General features: G+C 44.6%; 1 protein-coding gene across 20 annotated transcripts in view; it reads left to right on the top strand.

Moving 5' to 3' along the window:
- The window catches only part of EPS8 (EGFR pathway substrate 8, signaling adaptor), an 861,544-nt gene that overhangs the window by 787,048 nt on the left and 52,521 nt on the right, over nt 1-21,975 (top strand). For all 20 annotated transcript variants that reach the window (XM_085652654.1, XM_085652642.1, XM_085652660.1 and 17 more), the window contains one exon: nt 6,886-7,099. In XM_085652654.1, the coding sequence (XP_085508780.1) occupies nt 6,886-7,099 (214 nt within the window). The remainder of the gene's footprint in view (nt 1-6,885; nt 7,100-21,975) is intronic.

Below are 21,975 nucleotides of genomic sequence, written 5' to 3'. Positions count from 1 at the left end.
TCATGAAACATTTTTGTGTTTCAGGTTATGCTTCTGCAAATGAACAGCAATTCTTCCTCACTATAGGTGTTTATCCTATCCAGTCCGATATTCCCAGCTATCATTTCTTCTAATTCAACTCTTAATTTGAAAATATCTAATATTTTCGGTGTTGGGTTTGGTTTCTCTATTTCTTGTGCCCATCTTTCTATTTCTTCTGAGGTTACTATTGTGGCACTCTTCGTCCCTGTGGATGTCTCTATTCGTACTTCTTTCGAGCAACCTGGTGTGACTCTCCTGGGTGTGTCATTTATTTGCCCTCTTATCGGTAAATCCATTAATGAAATCACTGACTCACACTCACTAGCTTGGTCGTCAATTATTATTTTCTCTTTTCTAGGGTCAATAATGGGTGTAGTCATGACTGGTGTTTTAGGACAGTATGATTTATCCCTGTACAATGGGACAACAGGACCTATAGTCACTGGTATAGTCAGAGCTTCAGGATGCATGTTTAACTGGGTAATTTTCTGAATTAATTCACTTCTATTTTTATTTATCGCTTCCCTTTCTCTTTTTTTGAAGTACCCTTTCCCTTTTGTCATGTACAATCTGTGGAATTAAAGGCGTATCTAGAACTGGGGCACTCGGGGTTGTTCTGTTTGGTCCTTCTTGATAAGGCGGAGGATTTTTCATTAAGATATCTTCTAAATAATCATCTTCTGAGTCTCCACTACCTGTCATTAAGTGTTTTGTTTTCTCTGTGCATTTTCCTCCAACCTGTTCCTCAGTTGTTAGTACAGGATATAATCCTTCAGCCACCATGGCTTGTCTCCACTGTTTCATCTGACTATCTCGGGTTTCACGTGGAAATTTTGGATAATACCTACTCAGGTTTCTGTTACTTCGTAAACTATCGCGCTCAAATGCTTCAGTCTCCCATTCTTCTAATCCCTCATACTGTGTTAATCTGGGTCTGGGTTCTAATTCATCCATTCTAGTGTGTAAGTTATGTAAAACTCTCCCGTTAAATGTTCCAAATTCGGGGAAAGCTAATATTGCATCGTCTTTTGTGTATTCTATCCAATTTTCTAACCATACACTGGTATGATAGCCTCTTTCCACCATCATATATGATGTGGGAGTTTTTGGGGGAGGGATAAGAATTCCTTCTCTAGTTTTAATGGGTTTATCCTTAAAATAATTTTAAATTTTCTGCATAAATGACATTTTCCTTTTTTCTCCGTACATTGCATGTGAATTCTGGTTAAGTTACTGTTCGTAAACAAATCCAATAAACCTTTTTCTATGTTGTTGATTGATTAATGAAAATTGTATGTAAAATTGTGTGAAAATACGTTTTTGCATTACCTTTGAAAGGAGGGGTCAGTTGCGAGTGCTGCACTCACGTCAGAGGACCGCGCTGGGATTGGTTGAAACAGCGGGTGTGTGACTGATGCAAATTATTGTAAAGGAGGGGTCAGTAGTGAGGAGTGATACTGACGTCACTGAGAGCCGCGCTAATATTGGCTAAACGCACTGTGAAAAATGAACCCTGATTGGTTGCAAGCTTAGAAGACACACAAGTATTGGAGAAGTGTTTAAGTAAAAGCGAACATTTGATTAGCTGTAAACATAGGAGTGCCAAGGATAATAATAGACAGTGGAACTTGTATGTTGGATCCGACTTTAATAGGGACCCGTACAGATACATTTGCTACTTTGTCTGATCCTCTAATTTGAAAGAATAGTCTATTCCTTTTGCTGCGAGCAAAAACCTTTCCACTTACTCTTCACACAAGTATCGGAGAACCTGCTACTCCTTTAGTATTACCCTTTCTAGTTGATACAAGACCAAAGTTTCTCCAGTGAACTCTTTTGCTACCAATTACTCTCACTTTTATATGAAAGAAAAATAATCCCTAAATCAGTGCTTCTAGTCCTGCATGACTTTCAGCAACTTCCTGATCCAGACGAGTAACCTCACTGCAGTGTTGCTTCCATTCACCACCCGCTATTCAATATTCCTGGGAATTTCTAGACAACATGAAACAAAACAAACGAATAACAGGTGTTAATGCATAAATCAATAATACAACCCACAATATTTCTACCTAACTAACTGGAACCTAACCATGCCACTGCTACTAAGTACACTGATGGAGCGGGTTACCAGCTTGGGTAACTCACACATACCATATACTCACCTGGGCCCATAACATTCATACAAGTAAGCTAGTAAAACCCGCTGTCATCAATTGTGTGATTTACCTGTAAATTGATCTTCACCTTTACCAAATCTTACCAATTCGATCTCCTTGTCAATAATTTTCCTTCGCTCAATGAATCAGGTTGCTGAGTTAATTTAAAGTAGAAATGACATTTACTTTACCTTTGAAATAACCACAAACTCGAATAGTTTTAAAATCTTTATCTTGTGAGTCAATTCAAACACAACTTAACACCTTCTTCCTTCAAGAAGAAGTCAAAGCAAAGTCACAAAATAAAGATCAATGAAGACGGTACCTGAGGGGGGGGGGGAGGGGGAATAGAGAGCTGTACAAGGACATACTACACAGATTTATAATTACCTAGGCTAGTGCGATGACCAAACCCCTGGCCTAGGAGTCTGGTGCAGATCTCCAGAACATTACAGGAGATGAAGATCAAGACAGGTTCAGGACTAGGAAGGTGACCCCTTCTAAGTGCACTGCCTGCGTTGCACCCCTCTCTGGCACTACTCTCCTCAAATAGTTCTTTTGCAACTCCCCTTCTAGATGATTGGCTTTTCAATCAGTATTTCGGTCTTTCGAGCAGGGTCTCTGGCATCTGCAAGGTCCGAGACAGCATCTCGGACAGCGTCTGTGGCAGCATACGTGTCGGGTCTGTGACGAGTCGGAATGACGGGTCTGACAGACTGGTCTCGGGACTGACAATTCTCTAACTAACTTACCTCAATTATACTATTCTGTGCTCGTGTACCACCCCCAAATGTTTCAATTTCGTGTTTTCCCCTATTCTGATTGGACAGGGATAGGAGGCGAGTTCATCACACCATACGTAATATTTTTCTTAAGACCATTGTTCTATGTTTCCGCCCCTTAATTTACTTTCCCAAAGCTTTATTCCCACCCACATTTCATGTTACGATCAATACATTTTGAAACATTATTTTAAGTCTCTGCCTTTGTCCGGGTCAATAGGTTGAGTTCTCAGGCGTCTGTCCAGTGTAGCCTTGGCTGTGTTTCAACTGTGCCATCATGGTTTCCGGCAGGTTTCTGTGTGTCTGTGCGCGAGTCAAATGGGGTAGGGATTTCAGTCACCCTCCGAGACTTAAATATGAACTAATAATAAAGTCAGAAAAAGGCACGTTGGAATACGGAAATAAATTATTTCACTGTATACCACCTATCTCTACTCTATCCCCATTTACTTATTTTAATCTTTCGCATTAGTGTTTGGTAGACTTATAAGGTTTAGTTTAAGCAATACCAAGCGCATTAACATGTGAGTTTCAAGCGGCCATATTAAGAGCTATTGCGCAGCAGCAAAGTTTCCCCCCCACCCCCAGCATAGAAGACGTCCTATTACGTAGATGCAGTAGACGCATGTGCACTGAAGTTCCCGCGTTTTTGGCGGCCATTTTAAGACACTCGGTTACTTGTTAGTAATACACATATAAAACCTTTCCCTAGATACAGTATGTCGTGTGTAATGCAATATTAGTATTTACAAAACAGATTGGTTACGTGATTACATGTTATTTGAGAGGATTGCACACAAGCAAGTTTCTTTTATTCGAAACCTTGCTCCATCACTCACAAGAGGTTTATCTTGCCAGGCCGACATGGCAGGTTGACTGTGCCAGGGTCTGCAATGTCAGGCCTAAGACATGTTTAAAGGGCTACTTGAGGGGGTGGCACAAGCCGTGCTGCAGGCCCATCAGTAGCATGTAATTTACAGGCCCTGGGCACCTGTAGTGAACTTTAATAGGGAATTGTAACTAAATTAAATGTGCCAGTTGGGGATAAGCCAATGTTATAATGTTGTAGGGAAAGAGCACAATCACGTTGACACTGGTTAGTAGTGGTAAAGTGTGCAGAAACCTAAGGCCAGCAGTCCCCCTCCCCAACGATCTGAAGGCATAAATTCCGGGAAATCTATACAAAGTATGCCAAGTCTAAAACTGATTATAGCAAAAATCCTACGAAACAGAAAAAAGAAGTCCTATGTGCTTAGTGAAACAAATCTGCTGTGTCACATCATTCGCAAGAAAATAAATACTAATTAAATAACTCCCAGGAAGCATTCCAGACCCCGTAGGCTACATGAAGGAATCGGGAACTGAAGCTGTAACAAAAACGGTGTGCAGAAAATACGCAGCTATTAACAACCCAGTGACTAAAATCAGTGACCTTGTCAGATCTGAACAGGCTGAAGTACCAGACCAATCTTACATTAGTCAAACTAATATTAAAATACACATTTTTTTCGGGCGGCAGCAGTATAATTTTGGATGGTTTGTGGTTTGTGCACACCTTTCTTTGCTTTTAATCTGATAGTTCTGGCAGGAGAGGTGGTGATGGAAAATGTGTGCTATTAAGTGGTTATGCCCTGCAGACACCTAATATCCATTTAGCCACTTTCCCTGTTGCCTGCTTTCCCAATATAGAGTGAAATAGGGTGCAAATTATTTAGCTATAATTGTGGTTATATGATAAAAGATTAATCTGCGAGCATGTTCTATGGCTAGTAATTTCTTCGTTTAAGGAAGAATTCACTTGAGCCAAAATTCTCAGTCTCTCAATATTGTATTGTAAGAAATGAATCTGAATACCCACACATCTATCTTCAGGCACGCCCTCACTTTTCACAGTTTGCCAAACCTTTTTCAAATTCCTGCACCCTTCATACTCAACATCTCAAGTATCCCACTTACACCATTGCTCCCCCTTCCTTAAAATGTGTTCATCAACACTAACTCTGCCACTCCAACAAGCTCTCTTCTCTTGGGCCCAATATTACACAACAACTCTACTCTGCATACCCCACACCCACATCCGAGACTCGCTCTCAACCATCCAACAATACCGCAACATGTCTCATTCAGGGCCTAAAGAAATATTTTCACATAAATCCCATCCTGATGGAACTCAATTGGTTTGCATTGCCTGCTGGTACCATCTTCAAAACCAACTGCATCAATTACAAAGCAAGCATAACTGGCACCCTGATTATCATGCAGACAGGCTTATCATCTCTGGTGGTTCTCGGCATGTGCACAGCCAGGACATTACCAGACTACAGACTAGGAGGTTTAACAAAAAAATACAACCAGCATTTTCCATCTATGCACCAGGGATATGGAACACAATCCCTTCATCCTTCAGGACAGCCCCAGTGCTGCTCCTATGTAGGAAAGAGTTGATGACTTACCTCTTTAAAGAACACTACATCACAATGCATTGACCGTCCACAACCCAGGTTTCACTCCTTTTACTCATTGCCTTTCAGCTTGCCCTTGAACAGCACTCCACTGCCTTTTGGCTAGGTTTGCACTATAGGAATACCATATAGATACATACATACATGGTATATCACCACAACATAGATGCTTGCAACTGCACCACTGATTTCACTTCTCTAAATATAATTCAGTAATGTAGACAAGGTAGATATGGACAGTGCCAACCAGAGCATGAAAAGACTGAGCTGCCCTACAGGACCTACCGCTTGTTGGCAAGTATGAAAACCGACTCTCAGTGACTATTATACTTTCTGGATTTATGCTGTTCACTGCTACATTGAACCATGAATAGTCACATGAACTATCAGTATATGCTTTTCTTCCAGTTCTACACTTTGCTCCAACATGGACTAAAAAAAGGTTGTCTTTTTCCAGGTCACATCCTGTCAGATCATTACTGGACCACCATTGTTCCAAATTACTTGGAATACTGAATTGATTGTTTCTATCGATCAACTCATTGCACAGAGAGCATTGCAATTTAGGCTCAAAGACATTGTTTATGTTTGCAAAATACATACGCGAATGTAGATTTTCACTGTCATATAACTGAAATTGGAAACCTTAAAAAAGAAATTGACTTAATTTGTGTTTTTAGTTGACAACAGTGGTTTATGTATTGGAATGCTAACCTGTGATGTACAGGAGCTTTCAGGAAATCCTTCCTTATTGGAAGGTAGTGATGCTGGTCAAAGCAATTTGCAGTAAGAATATTCGTACCATCACGTACCGTATAATATTACACTTAAAATGCACACTACAGACTGTGTCTTTAAGCTCTGCTAAAAAAAACCCCAACACATTCTGGCATTTGTGAGCTGCCAAAACGTTTCAACATTATCTAATTCTCCCTTTTTTTCACCTTCTGACTAATATAAAATATGGTCTACTTTAACGCATAAAATCAAATAAGTGTCTGGTGTAAACTAGAAGGCACACAAACACTCGACAAATCCATTCCACAATTTACTATGATCAGTGGAGTTTAATGCGTGAACCTTGTGAGGTACTTGAGCCACATCCAGATCTTTTTTACAGAGGGAAATATGATTCATGGAATAAAGTCCTCAGTTGCCCTCTCAACTTTCTTTTTGGCATTGAACATTGTATTTTAGGTTGAATTTTCTATTTCACTTAATCACAAAATAGTCTGTTTGCATTAGTTCTGCTAAGGCAGTTCTTGGATTTACCTTCTTGCTGAGGGTCACTTGTTCAGCCTTCTTTTGAAGTGAATTTAAGTACCTGCTTAATTATCCATCGTCTTTTACTGGGTTATCTGCAGATACATATGTGACACTAGGATGGGCATAGAGCGGGTGGGAAGGAATGAGGGACTCATTCTTGAATCTTTAAATTAAAAGTTCTTTGCATCTCTTCAGAAACAAAAGATGGACTACCCTCCAAAGCAACCCGAGCTAATGCCTGCTGCCCCGTCACCACCTCCAACGCCAGCACCAGTTCCTGTGCCACCTTACATACCTGCCCCCAAGGTACCATATGGAGGGAACATTAGCCGCCAGAGCAGCACTTCTAGTGACAGTGGTGGAAGTATTATACGTGAAAACCAAAGATACAAGCAAATCCCTATTGATCGTAAGTGTATTAAATGGGTATGACGCATATCATGATTGTTTAATTGTTTGTTGCATTATCTGTAATTCATGTTGATGATAGCTGCCTCATATATAGGGTTCCATATTCATTTCCTATGGCATTTGTCTTTGTTTGTTTCTTGGATCAGCAGGACATACAATGTTCTTAACAGTTTTTGTCAGTCTTTGTTTAAGTGTTCAGGAAATTTGTAAGGACTGTACAAATAGTGGCCAAGGTGTTGGGGAGAGTAAAATATACTTGCACTAAAACTTCCATGGGGCTATATCTTCCTGTAAATATAAAAGCTAACTGTTCACCACCAAACATTTCTGGTATGTAGTAACCACTGAGGCATTATGCAATTTATTGTTCGCTTGATCATTGGTTCAGGTGTTTTTTTATTAACTTTATCTTAAGTGTATTGCTTCATCAGAACCGCATAATATTATGATACATGTTTTTCAAAATATTGCTAATTTGGCAAAAGTAGATTTTACTAAAATGTCAATTTTTCACTTGTGTTTTACACAATGTTAGTACTTTTGAGAAATATGTGTATTTACGAAAACATTAAATTATCTTACTGAAAAATGGAAAGAGAGTGGAGAAGAATTCTCCTAGTAAGTTCAAAGTGCCTCCTGACAAATGATGCATGGGGAGGAGGTACTGGCTCTTAACATCAGTATCTTCTATCCTGAGCAGTTCTTAGTAGATGTATTCTCATGTTTCACTTACCACCCTCCCTCTACTGAGACTTTCTTTTGTCCTCTCAGTCTCCTACCTTTGCTTCCCCTTTGTCCTCTTCCTCCTTCCTTTTATTGAATTACATTGGCCGTTTTGTTGGAAAACTAGTGTTAGTGGTTTTCCAGCAGCAATGGGAACTATTCAGATAAGGGTCCTCCATATGGAACTGGGATGACATGGTTCATTCCATGAGCAGCTGTACAGAAAATGCTTGAACACATTTGCTAGGTTGGTGGTGATCCTGGACAATATTTAACTTCCTAAGAGTATATAGACCTACCTTCTGAAAGCATGGTAAATGTACAGGCAGAATGGTATTGGCTTGTGGAGGGAGAAGAGGTTGTCTGTTTCAATTACACTAGCAGATGAATCTTAAATATAGGTGTTTATGAAGTCTTTTATCAAAGGTTAGTGAGTGTCAGTGTTCAGAGAGAGGTTGTTTTTTTGAAGTCTTTAGGAGCATACATCATGCTTAGGTGAATATAATCAATCAATCATGGTATTTGTAAAGCGCACTACATACCCACGAGGGTCTCAAGGCGCTAGGGGGGAGGGAGGAAGCTGCTACTGTTCGAAGAGCCAGGTCTTGAAGTCTTCTGAAGGTAAAAAAGGTCTTCGGTCTGCCGCAGGCGGATGGCGGGAGGGTGTTCCATGTATTGGCGGCGAGGTGGGAGAATGATCTGCCGCCGGCGGTCACTCTTCGGATGCGGGGGACGGTGGCGAGGGCGCGGTCTGTGGAGCAGAGCTGGCGGGTGGGGGTGTAGAGGCTAAGTCGGCTGTTGAGGTACGTTGGTCCAGTGTTGTGGAGAGCCTTGTGTGCGTGGGTGAGGAGTTTGAAGGTTATCCTCTTGTTGATAGTGAGCCAGTGTAGGTCTCTCAGGTGGGGTGTGATGTGGCTGCGGCGAGTGATGTCGAGGATCAGGCGTGCGGAGGCGATCTGGATGCGTTGAAACAGTTTCAGGATTTTGGCAGGGGCTCCTGCGTAGTGTGCGTTTCCGTAGTCCAGTCTACTGCTGACGAGGGCCTGGGTGACCGTCCTTGTTTTGGTGGGGAGCCACTTGAAGATCCTGCGAAGCATGCGTAGGGTGTTGAAGCAGGAGGAGGAGATGGCGTTGACCTGCTTCGTCATGGAGAGGGTAGAGTCGAGAATGACCCCTAGGTTGCGTGCGTTGTCGGTGGGTGTTGGGGGTGTTCCTAGCGCAGTCGGCCACCAGGAGTCGTCCTAGGCTGAGGGGGTGGATCCGAGGATGAGGACCTCCATCTTGTCTGAGTTCAGCTTCAGTCAGCTGTTCCTCAACCAGTCGGTGACGGCCTTCATTCCTTCGTGGAGGTTGGTTTTGGCGCTGTGGGCGTCCTTGGTGAGGGAGAGGATCAGCTGGGTGTCGTCGGCGTAGGAGATGATGTTGAGGTCGTGACGTCATGCGATGTCGGAGAGTGGTGCCATGTAGACATTGAACAACGTTGGGCTGAGGGATGAGCCTTAGGGTACGCTGCAGATTATCTCGTGGCTTCGGAGCGGAAGGGGGGGAGGCAAACCCTCTGTGTTCTGCCGGAGAGGAAGACGGTGGTCCAGTCCAGGGCCGTCTCTTGGATTCAAGCGTCGTAGGCGTGTTTATAGTGTGCGGTGGCAGACCGTGTCGAAGGCGGCTGACAGGTCCAGGAGGATGAGGGCCGCGGTTTCTCCATTGTCTAGAAGGGACCTGATGTAATCGGTGGCGGCGATGAGGGCAGTTTCGGTGCTGCGGAACCTGGACTGGGACGGGTCCAGGATGCTGTTCTCCTCGAGGAAGCTGGTCAGTTGTTTGTTGACGGCCTTTTCGATGATCTTCGCCGGGAACGGGAGTAGGGAGAGTAGGCAGATGGGTCAGAAGTTCTTGAGGTCCACCTTGGGTTTCTTGAGTAGAGCGTTGATCTCTGCGTGCTTCCAGCTCTCTGGGAAGGTTGCTGTCTCGAAGGAGATGTTGATGGTTTTCCGGAGATGGGGTGCGATGGTGCTGCTTGCTTTGTTGAAGATGTGGTGTGGGCAGGGGTCTTCCGGGGATCCGGAGTGGACGGTGTTCATGATCTTGATGGTGTCGTCGTCGTTGATGTTGGTCCAGGAGATCAGGCGGTTGGTGCGTGTGGTGGTCGTGGGAGCAGGGGTCTCAGTGGTTGCCGGGTGGTGGCGGCGTTGAAGCTGTCGTGGATGTCTGTGATCTTGCGATGGAAGAAGGAGGCCAGCGAGTCGCCCAGGTCTTGTGAAGGTGGGATGTCATTGGTGTTGGAGCTGGGGTTGGAGAGTTCTTTCACGATGTTGAAGAGCTCTTTGCTGTTGTGTGCGTTGTTGTCTAGGCGGTCTTTGAAGGAGGTCTTTTGGCGGATCTGATGAGGTGGTGGTGTCTGCGGGTGGCGTTCTTGTGGGCGGTGTAGCTTTCCGGTGTTCGTTCACGGATCCAGGTTTTTTCGAATTTTCGGCAGGTTCGTTTAGAGTCCTGGATGTCTTCGGTGAACCAGCTGGCTTTCTTGCTAGTGTGGGTGTTGGAGGGCTTCTTGAGGGGGGCGAGGGTGTTGGCGTAGTCATTGATCCACTGTTTGAGGTTGCAGGCGTCGGGGTCGGTTGGATCTGTGTGTGGGTTCCGGGCGAGGGAGGTGGAGGTGGAGGTGGAAAGCTGGTCTTTGGTGACTTGCTCCAGCAGTGGCACGGCATTTGTTGGGTGCGGTGGTGCGTGGTGGGTTTCCGGAAGGTGAAGTGGATGCAGCGGTGATCGGTCCAGTGGAACTCGGTGGTGTGGTTGAAGGAGACGTGGGAACTTGCGGAGAAGATGGGGTCAAGCGTGTGGCCGGCAGAGTGGGTGGATGTAGTGACGAGTTGTCTGAGTCCGAGGTTGTCGATCAGGGTGGAGGAGTTTGTGTCGTTGTTGTTCTCGAGGTGGAAGTTCAGGTCCCCAAGGAGGATGTAGTCCATGGCAGCGAGGGCGTGTGTGCTGATGAGGTCGATGAACTGTGCTTGTGGTCCGGGGGGTCTGTAGATGAGGGTTCCTCTGAGGGTGGTGTTGGGATCGGTGTGGATCTGGAAGTGCAGGTGTTCGGTGGTGCTGAGGGTGTCGTCTGTGTTGGTTGAGACTTTGAGAGTCTTCCAGTGGACGATGGTGATTCCTCCTCCTACTCCATTGGTGCGGTCCCTGTGGGTGATCTTATAGCCTTCCGGGATGGCTATGGCTTTGTCGGGTGCCGAGGAGGGGTTCAGCCAGGTCTCCGTCAGGAAGGCGACGTCTGGGGTGTTGTAGTCCAGTAGGTCCCAGAGTTCTACGGCGTGTTTGCGTGCAGAGCGGGTGTTGAGAAAGATGCATCTGAGGTGGTTGGGTTCTTTGGTAGGTGGGTTGGCGGGCCGGATGCTGGTGAAGCGGCAGTTCCGGCAGGAGAAGGGTCCTTTGGTGCGCTTCGGGGTGGCCAGGCAGCAGGTGCGTGATTGTCCGGCGTTGAGTACGTGGAAGGTGCTGGAGTCGTAGCAGAGGTGGACGTTGAGGCGTTCACGGGGGCCAGGCGTCCTGGCTCTGGGCGCGGACGGGCGCAGACAGGCTTGCCTTAGCCGCTCCTTCGGCGTGCCAGCGGCGCGGCCGCACAGCAGTCACCATATATGGCTAGGTGGGAGGGAGGAGCAGTTGGGAGGCGAGAGGTAGGGGCAGCGAATGGGCAGTCAGGGGGGCGGGGCCGTAGGGGATGCAGAGGCGGGAACGAGAGCGGTGGATGGCGCAGGGGCAAGGGCACAATCACTGGGGCACAGGGGAGAAAACGGGGCACAGAGGAAAAAACGGGGCACAGAGCAAGTGGCACAGAGGAAAAAAACGGGTCACAGGAAAAAACGGGGCACTGAGCAAGTGGCACAGAGGAAAAACGGGGCACAGAGCAAGTGGCTTAGAGGAAAAAAACGGGGCACAGAGCAAGTGGCACAGAGGAAAAAAACGGGGCACAGAGCAAGTGGCACAGAGGAAAAAAACAGGGCAACAGAGCAAGTGGCACAGAGGAAAAAATGGGGCTCAGAGCAAGTGGCACAGAGAAAAAACGGGGCACAGAGCACGTGGCACAGAGGAAAAAACGGGGCACAGAGCACAAGTGGCACAGAGGAAAAAACGGGGCGCAGAGCAAGTGGCATAGAGGAAAAAACGGGGCACAGAGCAAGTGGCACCGAGGAATAAAACGGGGCACAGAGCAAGTGGCACAGATGAAAAACGGGGAACAGAGCAAGTGGCACAGAGGAAAAAACGGGGCACAGAGGGAAAAAACGGGGCACAGAGCAAGGGGCACAAAACTTACCTCAGCAGCTGGGGCAGGGTCAGGACGCACGAGCGGTGCTGTGCGGAGGGGGGGGCGACCTACCTAACAAGGTCAAGAAGGTGTTCTCTGTAGTTAGGTTTTCTAAAGGGAACAAAGCAGGAGAATAACAGAGTGCTGTACAGCAGCCATGGGTCGTGTCTGGAAGCACAGCATGACAGAATGGTGGTGGGTTCTAGTATAGCCTGGTCAAGGGCTGTGGGTATCCAGGAGTTCTCAAGTACAGGATGGGCAAGGGCATCATCCTAGTACTGTTGCTTTTGAAGAAATTTTGAGAATTTTGAAGGGGAAGATGGATGGAGCTTGTCAGATGGCAACTGGCATGGCAATACTCACCCTTGTGACATTGCAGGATGAGGATTGGCATCTGTATTCTCCTCCTTATGTTTTCTGGTCTCTTATCTGCTACTTCTGCTGTTTCTGGCTTTGCAGAGCCTTGATTTTGGATGCCATGAGCAGTGGCATAGCATCATTGACCAACCTATAAAGGGTGCATCAAGTTTCGAATGGCTGCACCCCAGCTTCACACTAAATGCTCTTGGACTCCTTGGAGACATGCAGACATTTTAACAGTGACTGTTGGGTTTATGTTGGGGAGGATGAGGAGGTAGTAAGAGGGTGACATAGTTTTAGTAAAGTCAGGGTAATAGAGATAGCAAGATATGGCGAGGGCAAAAGAATGGAAGGAAGGAAATATGGGGAGGAGTTTAGCTAGTAGATGAAGGGGAAGAATCGGAGGGATCAGGATTGAGAAGCCAGACGTGATGACAGGAGGGAGGAGTCAGAATAGACAATAGGAAGAATTGATGATTAAGGAGAGAAGAAAACAAGGAGACAGATAAAATGGCAGAATTGGTGCAATAATCACGGTCTTCAAGATACAGACTTATAGCCTTTATCTGCCTATAATGATAGCACTGAATGGCACTGATGGACATAGTTTATAATATTGGGGAACCAATTTTTGCACTTTGTGTATACATGTTTTATGAAAAATTGTTCTTTGCAAAACAATGCACATAATTAAATGTTTTAAGGGTTCAAACCAATTGTGGCACAATGACTGACCAAGTTGCACTCACTGCATGAGCAGACAAAAACCTAATAAGTATTGGTAAAGCCTGTGGGTCTGGCTTCGACTATGTCTTTTTTATGGCAATATTGAATGTGTTACATTGAATAAAACCATGAGAATGTACATATGTTTTTAGGTTTCTCTTGTAATAGTGCTTGTATCAGGATTAGGTTTGTTGTGTAATGGTACTTGCCACCAGTGTGGCAAACATTGTATTCAATACACACTGCATACATATAGAAAGGGGCTTCAGGTCAGCTTCCTTCCGTTGTTGGCTTAAAATATTGATAATTACTTCTTGGATCCTCCTGCATTAGCATTTGAAATGAGTTTACATCTGAAAAGTAGACTTTCACATCACACATTAAATTATTGGTCATTCATAGATTTTATAGGCAAAGCATTTTTTTTGTTTCGTACTGCAGCAGGAAATCTGTATTTGGTTTTGTCATTAGCGGACTAGGAGTAATGAGTCTCCACAAAACACAAAGATATAAAAGGCTGGCCCTACTTTTACCCTAAACTCTTTGAGGTTGATAATGGTAACTAAGCTAGGACCAAGAAAGCTTGAAGCTTTGCTATACAGTCAACAAATGTCCTCAGAGCAGAATATAGTTGCTTGAAAGCTAAAGATACACTAAATAGCCAAATTAAGTCCTCACAGAAGAGTACAATGGGGTTGGAACGCTGCACGTGTGCCTTACTGCTGACAAATGATGGAGGACTGCAGTTATACTAAAGGGAAGACCGGTATGCACACACAAAATTATAACGTAGGCAAGAGAGAGAACTGGAGCTGCGCTAAACAGTCTCTTATAAAAAGATTGCCAGTGAAGGGCGCAGCACTTTGGGTGTCACATCTCTTTCTGCATTTTATTTGCAATGTTCTATTAATAACTACGCACTGGAGATGCACAACCAGATCAAAACCACAATAAATCTGTCCACCTTGCACTATTCATACATAGGCTATCTGCATAGTAAGTTATGCAGCATCCATATTTATTCTGTGGAGATGTGAAACCATACTTCAACTTTCAAAGCAAAGATACGAGTGTGAACTAACGAGGTTGACATCTTGAGAAAAAGCATACAGTGCTGCCCTGTATCTAGGCCCAGATTTTCCACATCCTAAGACAAGTGGTGGATCGCTTAAGTGTCACTATGCAGCCTACATATATCCACAGGAGAATGCAATGGATATAGAAAGCTTATTGCACTGTACTGCAAACAGTTGTCCTCAGAAGAGAATGCAAGGGTGCTTGAAAGCTGCAGTTGCACAATACCTACCAACAGAGGTCCTCATCTTGGTCCAAGTATTCCTCAAACAAGTCCAAACTGCAAACCTATTAACTTCTGCATTATCAAATTTGCCATGGACTAACTTCCACCATTAAGTTTTTCCTTTCTTTTTAGGAATTGGAATATGAATCCCAATGGAGAATGGCAAACACTAAACTATACCGGGATGACACCAACATCCTGGAATTGTTGCACATACTGAATACATGTAGTTGCAACACCAGTGTATCAGAAAGAAGTGCAATGGCTTCAAAGCTGCTGCAGTTGTTCAAATTGTTACAAGAGGTCCCAAAAGACAGATACAATTGCATGAAATGTCAATCACAAAGCTGAGTGTGTGTGGCTCCAACCTTGAAATTTGCATATAAACATCTGCTACTCGAAGGCCTTGTGCTTCTTGTAAAGCTGCAGATGCATTATACTACCAACAGTGGTCCTCACAGAAGAGTACAATGTAGATAGAAAACTTGTTGCACTATACTACCAACCAAAGTGCTCACAGAAGAGAGCACTGCAGATGAAAAGCTGCAGTTGCACTGTACAATCAACACAGGTCCCCTTAGAAGAGTGAAATGGAGATGGAAATCTGCAGTTGAACTATACCACCAACAGAGATCTTCGCAGAAGAGTACAGTGGAATCATAGCTCTTCCTTAGTGTATAGTTACAGTTTGGAAGAGTTAGAAATGCAAAAGGCACACAACATTGACATCTTGAGAAAATACACGCAGCACTGCTTTGCACCTTGGCACACATTTTCAATAAACGAGCAATAATCAAATATATTAACTTATACAAGATCACATTTGCCATGGAATGCCTCTCCCCCCTCGCCCCCCATTAAACTTTTCATTTCTCTTTAGTAGTTAGGATGTGAACCCCAATGGAGAGAGCCAACTGCGTAACTATTGCAGGATGGTGCTAATGTCCTGGAATGTGCACACAATGAATACATGTAACTGCAAAATCAGTTTATTGGAAAGAAGTTCAAAGGCATCAACGCTGCTGCAGTTCCTCAAGTTAAGAGTGGTCCCTCTCAAGTCAAATAAAATTGCATATACACTCTTACTTCTCTAATGTCTTATCTAAACGAGCAATAAATACACCAAAGCTCTCTGATACTGATGAGTCATCGTTGCAGCTTACAATAATAGTTGATGATACACTACAATAGATAGCGGCAAGTAGTCACTTTGAATTATGTGTCTTTAAAAAGTTTTATTCTTGTGTAACTTTTTGTGTGTGTGTATACATGTGCAAGGAAACAAATGCAGTCACTAATAGGTAGTGAAGGGATCCAATGCTTGAAGTGGGTTGGTCCATTGACCTACACTTTGTGCTATGATAGTATGGAGCATTATTTGAGTGACATTTGAACAGACTAATGGTGAAAGAGTGTTGATCGAGAACCTCAATACATGTAGGAATTTAAAACAAATATTTTTGGAAAAATGCATGGCTGACAAGAACACTAATGCTATCTATACCCAACCTAAAAATGTGGTCTGTCCAGTTAGGAGTAAACATCTTGTGTTGTCAAATTAGTTGGTAGCTCAGTACTCTGGATGAAGCCCCAACATATCGAAAGCAGAGATTATTTACAGAGCGGAGGAGTTCAGAAATCCGTTTTGCGAGAAGTGATTTAAAATGTGCATTTAATTCAAAATATGTTAAATTTTCGAAATTCCAGGTGAAGAAGTATTTAAACTGTTATGTTCATGAAAGGGTTGTGACTCAGAGTTTTTATCTAATAAACTTAGACTTCAAGGCGTTATTGTCCATTTAACAGCATCTGATGTCCCGTTCTATTTTATAATGATTTTAAAATAAAGTTTATACATCTATATCATAAATTGAGATTTTTTCCTGAGTTAGTATCAAAAATATTTACTATGGATAATTTCACAGTTTAAATATGCAAGCCGCTTTTTTCAATTGGTTTGCTTTTGGATAGAGTTTAGGTATTTCAGATCTTATAACATTACACTGGCAGTGTAATACATCTTTTTGTTTAGCATCTGTTTACATTGTCTGGTCTTTATCAGTGTCATGTAACTCTCTGTGAAGTTGAATGAAGAATGTAACAGTTTTGGAACTGGCAAAAACATTTATTTGAATCCAAACAGTCTTCACCCCTTCCTCGAAGAAATCTGGCAATCCTGCAGAGATGATGTGCAAGTAGATGCAAAGGGACAGTTAGGCAGAAACAAAAACCAAAAAATTGGCAAAGGAGCGTTTATCCAAACATTCTGAGCTGTCGGCATTTGCCTGCCTTGAAGAGAAATCAATCTCATTTAAGTTGATTGTGATAAAGAATTATAGGAAGATAATTCAGGTAGGCAAATAGTGCTGTCTTTTTCAAAGTGTCTAGGTTATTTGGCTTTCTAGAAAATTGAAACATTTGCGTAGAGGATGCAAATTTTCCCCAAATGATCATCTGCATAAGTGATAGATAAGTGGCCGCAAGGAAGGAAAATAGATGCAGGAGCAGAAAACGTTCCAGTTTTTGTAGGATTGAAATGCAAACAATTGGAAAAAAAGTAGATGGAAGAACCGAAAAGGATCTCTGTTTTTGTTGAATAAAGATTTAAAGATTGGTGGATACCAAAGAATTTACAGAGGATATTAATTTACAAATTTCTTGAGACCGTGTCATCATATGTTGGGATGAAAGAAGAAAACCAATTAAATAGTTGTGAAGGAGTGGCATACAGTGGCATGAAGGGTAGAATGAGTAGAATATATTAGAATGGTTAACTTGTGGAGAGAAAGAGAAGGGGCTGAGGTCAAAATCCTGGTAGTGAATATACATATGAGGATAAAAAGAGATCTAAAAGAAAAGGTTTTAGCTCAAGAAGCTAAATAAGACCAATGTAAGTAGAAAAGCGCAAGACGCTAAGTAAGCTCTATTTAAGGCAAGAATCAGGAAAGTACTGCGCTCAGTAGAACAAGTGGTTAAAGGGTAGCAAGAAGAATCAAGTGAAAGACTTGTCAAAAACGTCAGCTAGATAAAGTACAATAAGTAAAGACAGAAAATTAAAGATGAGTTATAACTGCCATGATGGCATTCCTGGCTGTCTGTACCAGACGAGCCTGACATTGGAGATGGGAGGAGATCTTAGTGGAAAATAAATGTGACGGGTGGAGGAGAGAGAGGGTTCATATTTGAAGATAGTGTAGCTCTGGTCTTGAAATTAATTCTGTAAAGATCCAGTAGCAGAAATGGTTAAAAACACACTAAGTAAATTGAGACATGTGGTGAGAAGTGGCAATAGTGGAGTTAGCTTATTTCAGAAGGTAAAAGAAAACTCAGAATCTGAAATAGTACAAAATCTTAAAAATATGTGAGCGAAAAGGGGATAAAGTGGTGAGACAGATGAAGAGAATGAAAAAGCTCAATTTTGAGTAACGTAAATTAGAAGGATCGAAAGTTGAATGCATAGTGTTAATAAAGAAAGTTTAAAAGTAGTGAAAAGGCATTGCAATGAAGTGAACGTATAGTCATAAGAGTTTAGAAATAATACTCTATAGCAAATTCAAGAGTGGTGCGCTGAATACTATCTGAACAGTTGAAAAGGTGAAGTGAGTGGGCATGTACAAGATATCAAGGTAAATAATATGAGACTTAGTTAATAGCAGGGATGAACGCTGAAGGGTTCTCTTAAGTGAAGAAAATTGAATGAGTGACTGAGGGAGAATGAATAGAGGTATCTTCGGTAGAGAGTATTATGGGGTTTCTTAGACCGCATACAAATGAAGGACTTAATTACAAGTTTGAAAATATGTGGGAGCTAGGGCTAGAGCTGAAAATGTTTATTTTTTGTAAATTTTGTTATAATTCTTTTTATTGGTAGTAAACAAATCAGGATCTGTGTACATACATTGTTGCAGAAACATCGGTAATTATGTGATCACCCCGCCAAGGGGACCCCTTGGTACAGTTCCTATAACACAGGGCGGCAAATTGCAAGCATCTTATATCAGCAATTCTCCTGTGCTAACCCAGCCCTCCTTTCAGGTGCAACCTTTCAAACAAACCCAGCTGGTGGGCTTCACCTCATATTGCCTGATCGGTAGACACTTCTATGCTACTACAGGAGCGATTCATCTATAGTTGCTATCTTCCCATCATATTACAACTTTTTTTATTCTTGTTTTTATCAAACGAAACATTTAAACTTATTGTTGCTATCGACAGTGTCTGGTGGGAAGGGCATCCTCCCCCTCATTATACTTGTGTCTTTGGTTGAGGGCCTAGAGGTTTTCACATGTTGCAGCGAACCCTCACACCCTGTCCCTCTCCCCATCTGGGGTGTGTCTGAGTAGGTGACGGGTGATGCAATGAGGGCATAAGTGCGGAGCGGTCTAGTGAAGAAGGCATAATTCATCCACAGGGTGTCCGAGGCATCGGAATGTAAGCAGGCTGGCGGCTGACACCTGGGTGCATGTTGTAGGCCGGGAAGTGTTGCCTCAATGATGGGGGAGGTGGGAGTAGTTTTCATTGTGAAGCCATGGGAGAGGGGGGAGAGCCCGCCGGGGGGGGGGGGATCACTGTGTGGATGACAGGGTCTGGTACAATGGGCGATCAATGTTGCTCCCTCCAATGTGCCCATTCGCAGAGATCCGTCCTCCATTACTACAGGAATTGGGCTGTGGCTAGTTTCCAGTGGATGGCTATGCCTCGTTCGCCAACACCAGCCCGAGCATGTTAAATTTATGCTGCAGGTGGCTTTTGGCCCTGGGGACCGGTAGTACCCCCAGCAGACAGTGTTTGACTCTATGGCTCAATTGGGAGCTTTGGTGCCCTCCGCAGTGTGTCCAGCACTGTGCTCAAGTAAGAGCAGATCATGGGACAATCCCAGGTCACATGCACGAAATGAGCAGGGGTGGTACCGCATCTCAGGCACTTAGGTGAGTGTGATGCGTCAAACTTGGATAAGTTCAGGGGAGTCAGGTAGGTGCGGTGGAGATAGTTGAACTGTGTAAGTTTAAATAGGGCATTGCTCAAAATGTCTTGTACCTGCGCTAATGCGCGTTTCCATTCCCCTTCTGTTAATGACACAGGTAGATCCTCCTTTCACCTGTCCTGCGTTACTGTTATGTCAGTTCTATGATCTGTCTTCAGGTCCTTATATAGTCTAGATATTAATCCTCGGAAGGAGGCTGGATCTAGGATTGTACAAAAAGCGCTCGATTCCTCTGGCTCGTTTGGAAACGTAGTCCAGATTTCGCGGACCGTGCAGATTGTCTTCGCATATTGGACGAAGTGGCATTCTGGGACTCTATAGTGTTATTTTGCAGCCTCCAAAGACAGGAAAGAGTCATTGAGGTAAATGTCCCCCGCCGAGGTGCAGTCACCCTCACACCAATGGGCAACATTTATGACCGATTGTATATGGTGAAAACCAGGAAGCCACTTCAGGGGGGGGGCGTGCGCGCACAGGTGGCCTTCTGCAGCACAAGGATGACCACTCGCTCCCAGGCTACCTGTCTGATCACAAATGGGCAGTTCGGAGGGGTCCTCGAACCCATCATTAGATACCTAGGGATGTCCACTTCAGGGCACCAGCCAGCGAGCAGCCTTTTTTCGTGTTTGAGCCGTCTGCGACTAACTGAGAAGACCTGCGATATAGTAGAGGCATAAGTCCGGGATTTCCAGGCCACCCTGCTCCATATCCAGCGTTAGGACATCGAATTTGACTCTCCTGTGTTTGCCTGCCCAAACCAATAATATCAGGGGGCTGCTCAGAGTGGTGAAGGTATCATTCGGAATACAGCAGACTGAGTTATGCAGCGTGTATAGACAGCGGGGAATCAGCACCATCTTTGCCAGCGCCACTCGTCCCGTGACTGACCGCGGTAGTCTGTTCCAGAAAAGTATTGACTCTTCAAAGCTTTCAAGGGTTTCCCCATATTCAGGGCATATTGGGCTTCAGTCGAGTGGGCTATCTGCATCCGCAAGTAGTGGAAATGGTCACTCTTCCAAGTGAGCGCCTGCGATGGGAGTTCAGCCACATCCCGCTCTGCCAGACCTGCCAGTGGAAATGCAACCAACATTTTGGGGTTGATTGTCACCCCGGACATCTTTCCTAAGTTATCCAACACAGCCAGGAAGCCCGAAGCAGCCTCTGTGGGATAGTGCATGTACATCAATGAGTCGCCCGCATAAAAGGACACCACGTGTTCACCCCCCCACCACTAGGCGCCAGCGGTCCATGTCTCTCCGCAGGCAAATTTCAAGAGGCTCCATTGCCAGGGCAAATGGGAGCGGGGACAGGGGGCAACCATGCCGTGTACCCCGTTCAGTAGTGATTAAGGTAGAGACTAGCCCGCCATTGCTCACTAAGGCCATGGGACGGTGATACAGGAGGCGCACCGATGCCACAAAATCCAGGCCTAGTCCCATTCTAAGTAGTACTTCCCATATGTAGACCCATTGCAAGGTGTCAAAGGCTTTTTCTTTGTCTAAGGAGATCACCGCAGTTGGTGTCTCCAAGGCCGCAAAAGAATGCAGTACATGCGCAAGTCTACACAGAATCCTGTGCATGCCTCGGCCTGGCATGAATCCGCATTGGTCCTCATGCACTAGTTTGGTTACAACTCTGTTCAGCCTCGATGCCTCAGCCTCGATGCTAGAAACTAGGCTAGGATTTTGGTGTCCACTCCCAGCATGGAGAGGGGGCGGTAGGGAACTCGGCGACTTAGCGTCTCTGCCCTGTTTGACTAGCATTACTATTTGGGCTTCTTTCATGGTCTTTGGGAGTATCCCTGTCTGCTTTGCCTCCCGCAGGGTCTCCAGCAGCCTTGGGAGCAACTGATCCACGAACACCCTGTAATATTCTACTTGGAGGCCTAGGGGTCTTACCACCTGCCATGTCTCGCACCGCCTCCTGGAGGTCTTCAAGGCTGATCTCCACCCCCAGCGTCTCACCCTGTTCATCGGTGAGTTGCGGCAGGGGTATTCCATCGAGGAACCGCACTATGACCACCCCTTCGATCGCCCGGCCCCTGCTGTACACACCCGCCAGATGAGCATCCAGCTGCAAATTTATGGCAGACTGTTTGTGTGTAAGGGCCCCATCCAACTGTCTAATTGTTAGTATGGTAGGGGGTGGACGCTCTCTCTTGAGAAGCCAGGCTAGCAGCCTCCTGGTTTTATCACCTTCTTTATGTGGGAGCTGTCCGTATTCTTGCCTAACCAGGCACTCCAGCCTATCCCATATTGCTCACACTCGACGGTGAGCTCTCAGCCTTTCCTCATCTAAAGTTCCTGAACCAGGGCTTGCACTCTGCAATGTGTTCAAATTATTCTCAGCAGCCACAAGTTCCCTCTCCAAACGTAGTCTCATTCCGCCTACCTTTGACAAGCATTTCCCCCGCAGCCCCACTTTTAATGCATCCCACTCCGTGCCCCTGGCGTCTGTGGACAACCAGTTACTGTGGAA

This window comes from Triturus cristatus, chromosome 4_1, assembly GCF_964204655.1.
Source record: "Triturus cristatus chromosome 4_1, aTriCri1.1, whole genome shotgun sequence".
NCBI classification, from domain to species: domain Eukaryota; kingdom Metazoa; phylum Chordata; class Amphibia; order Caudata; family Salamandridae; genus Triturus; species Triturus cristatus.
This window is presented reverse-complemented; position numbering and strand designations above follow the sequence as displayed.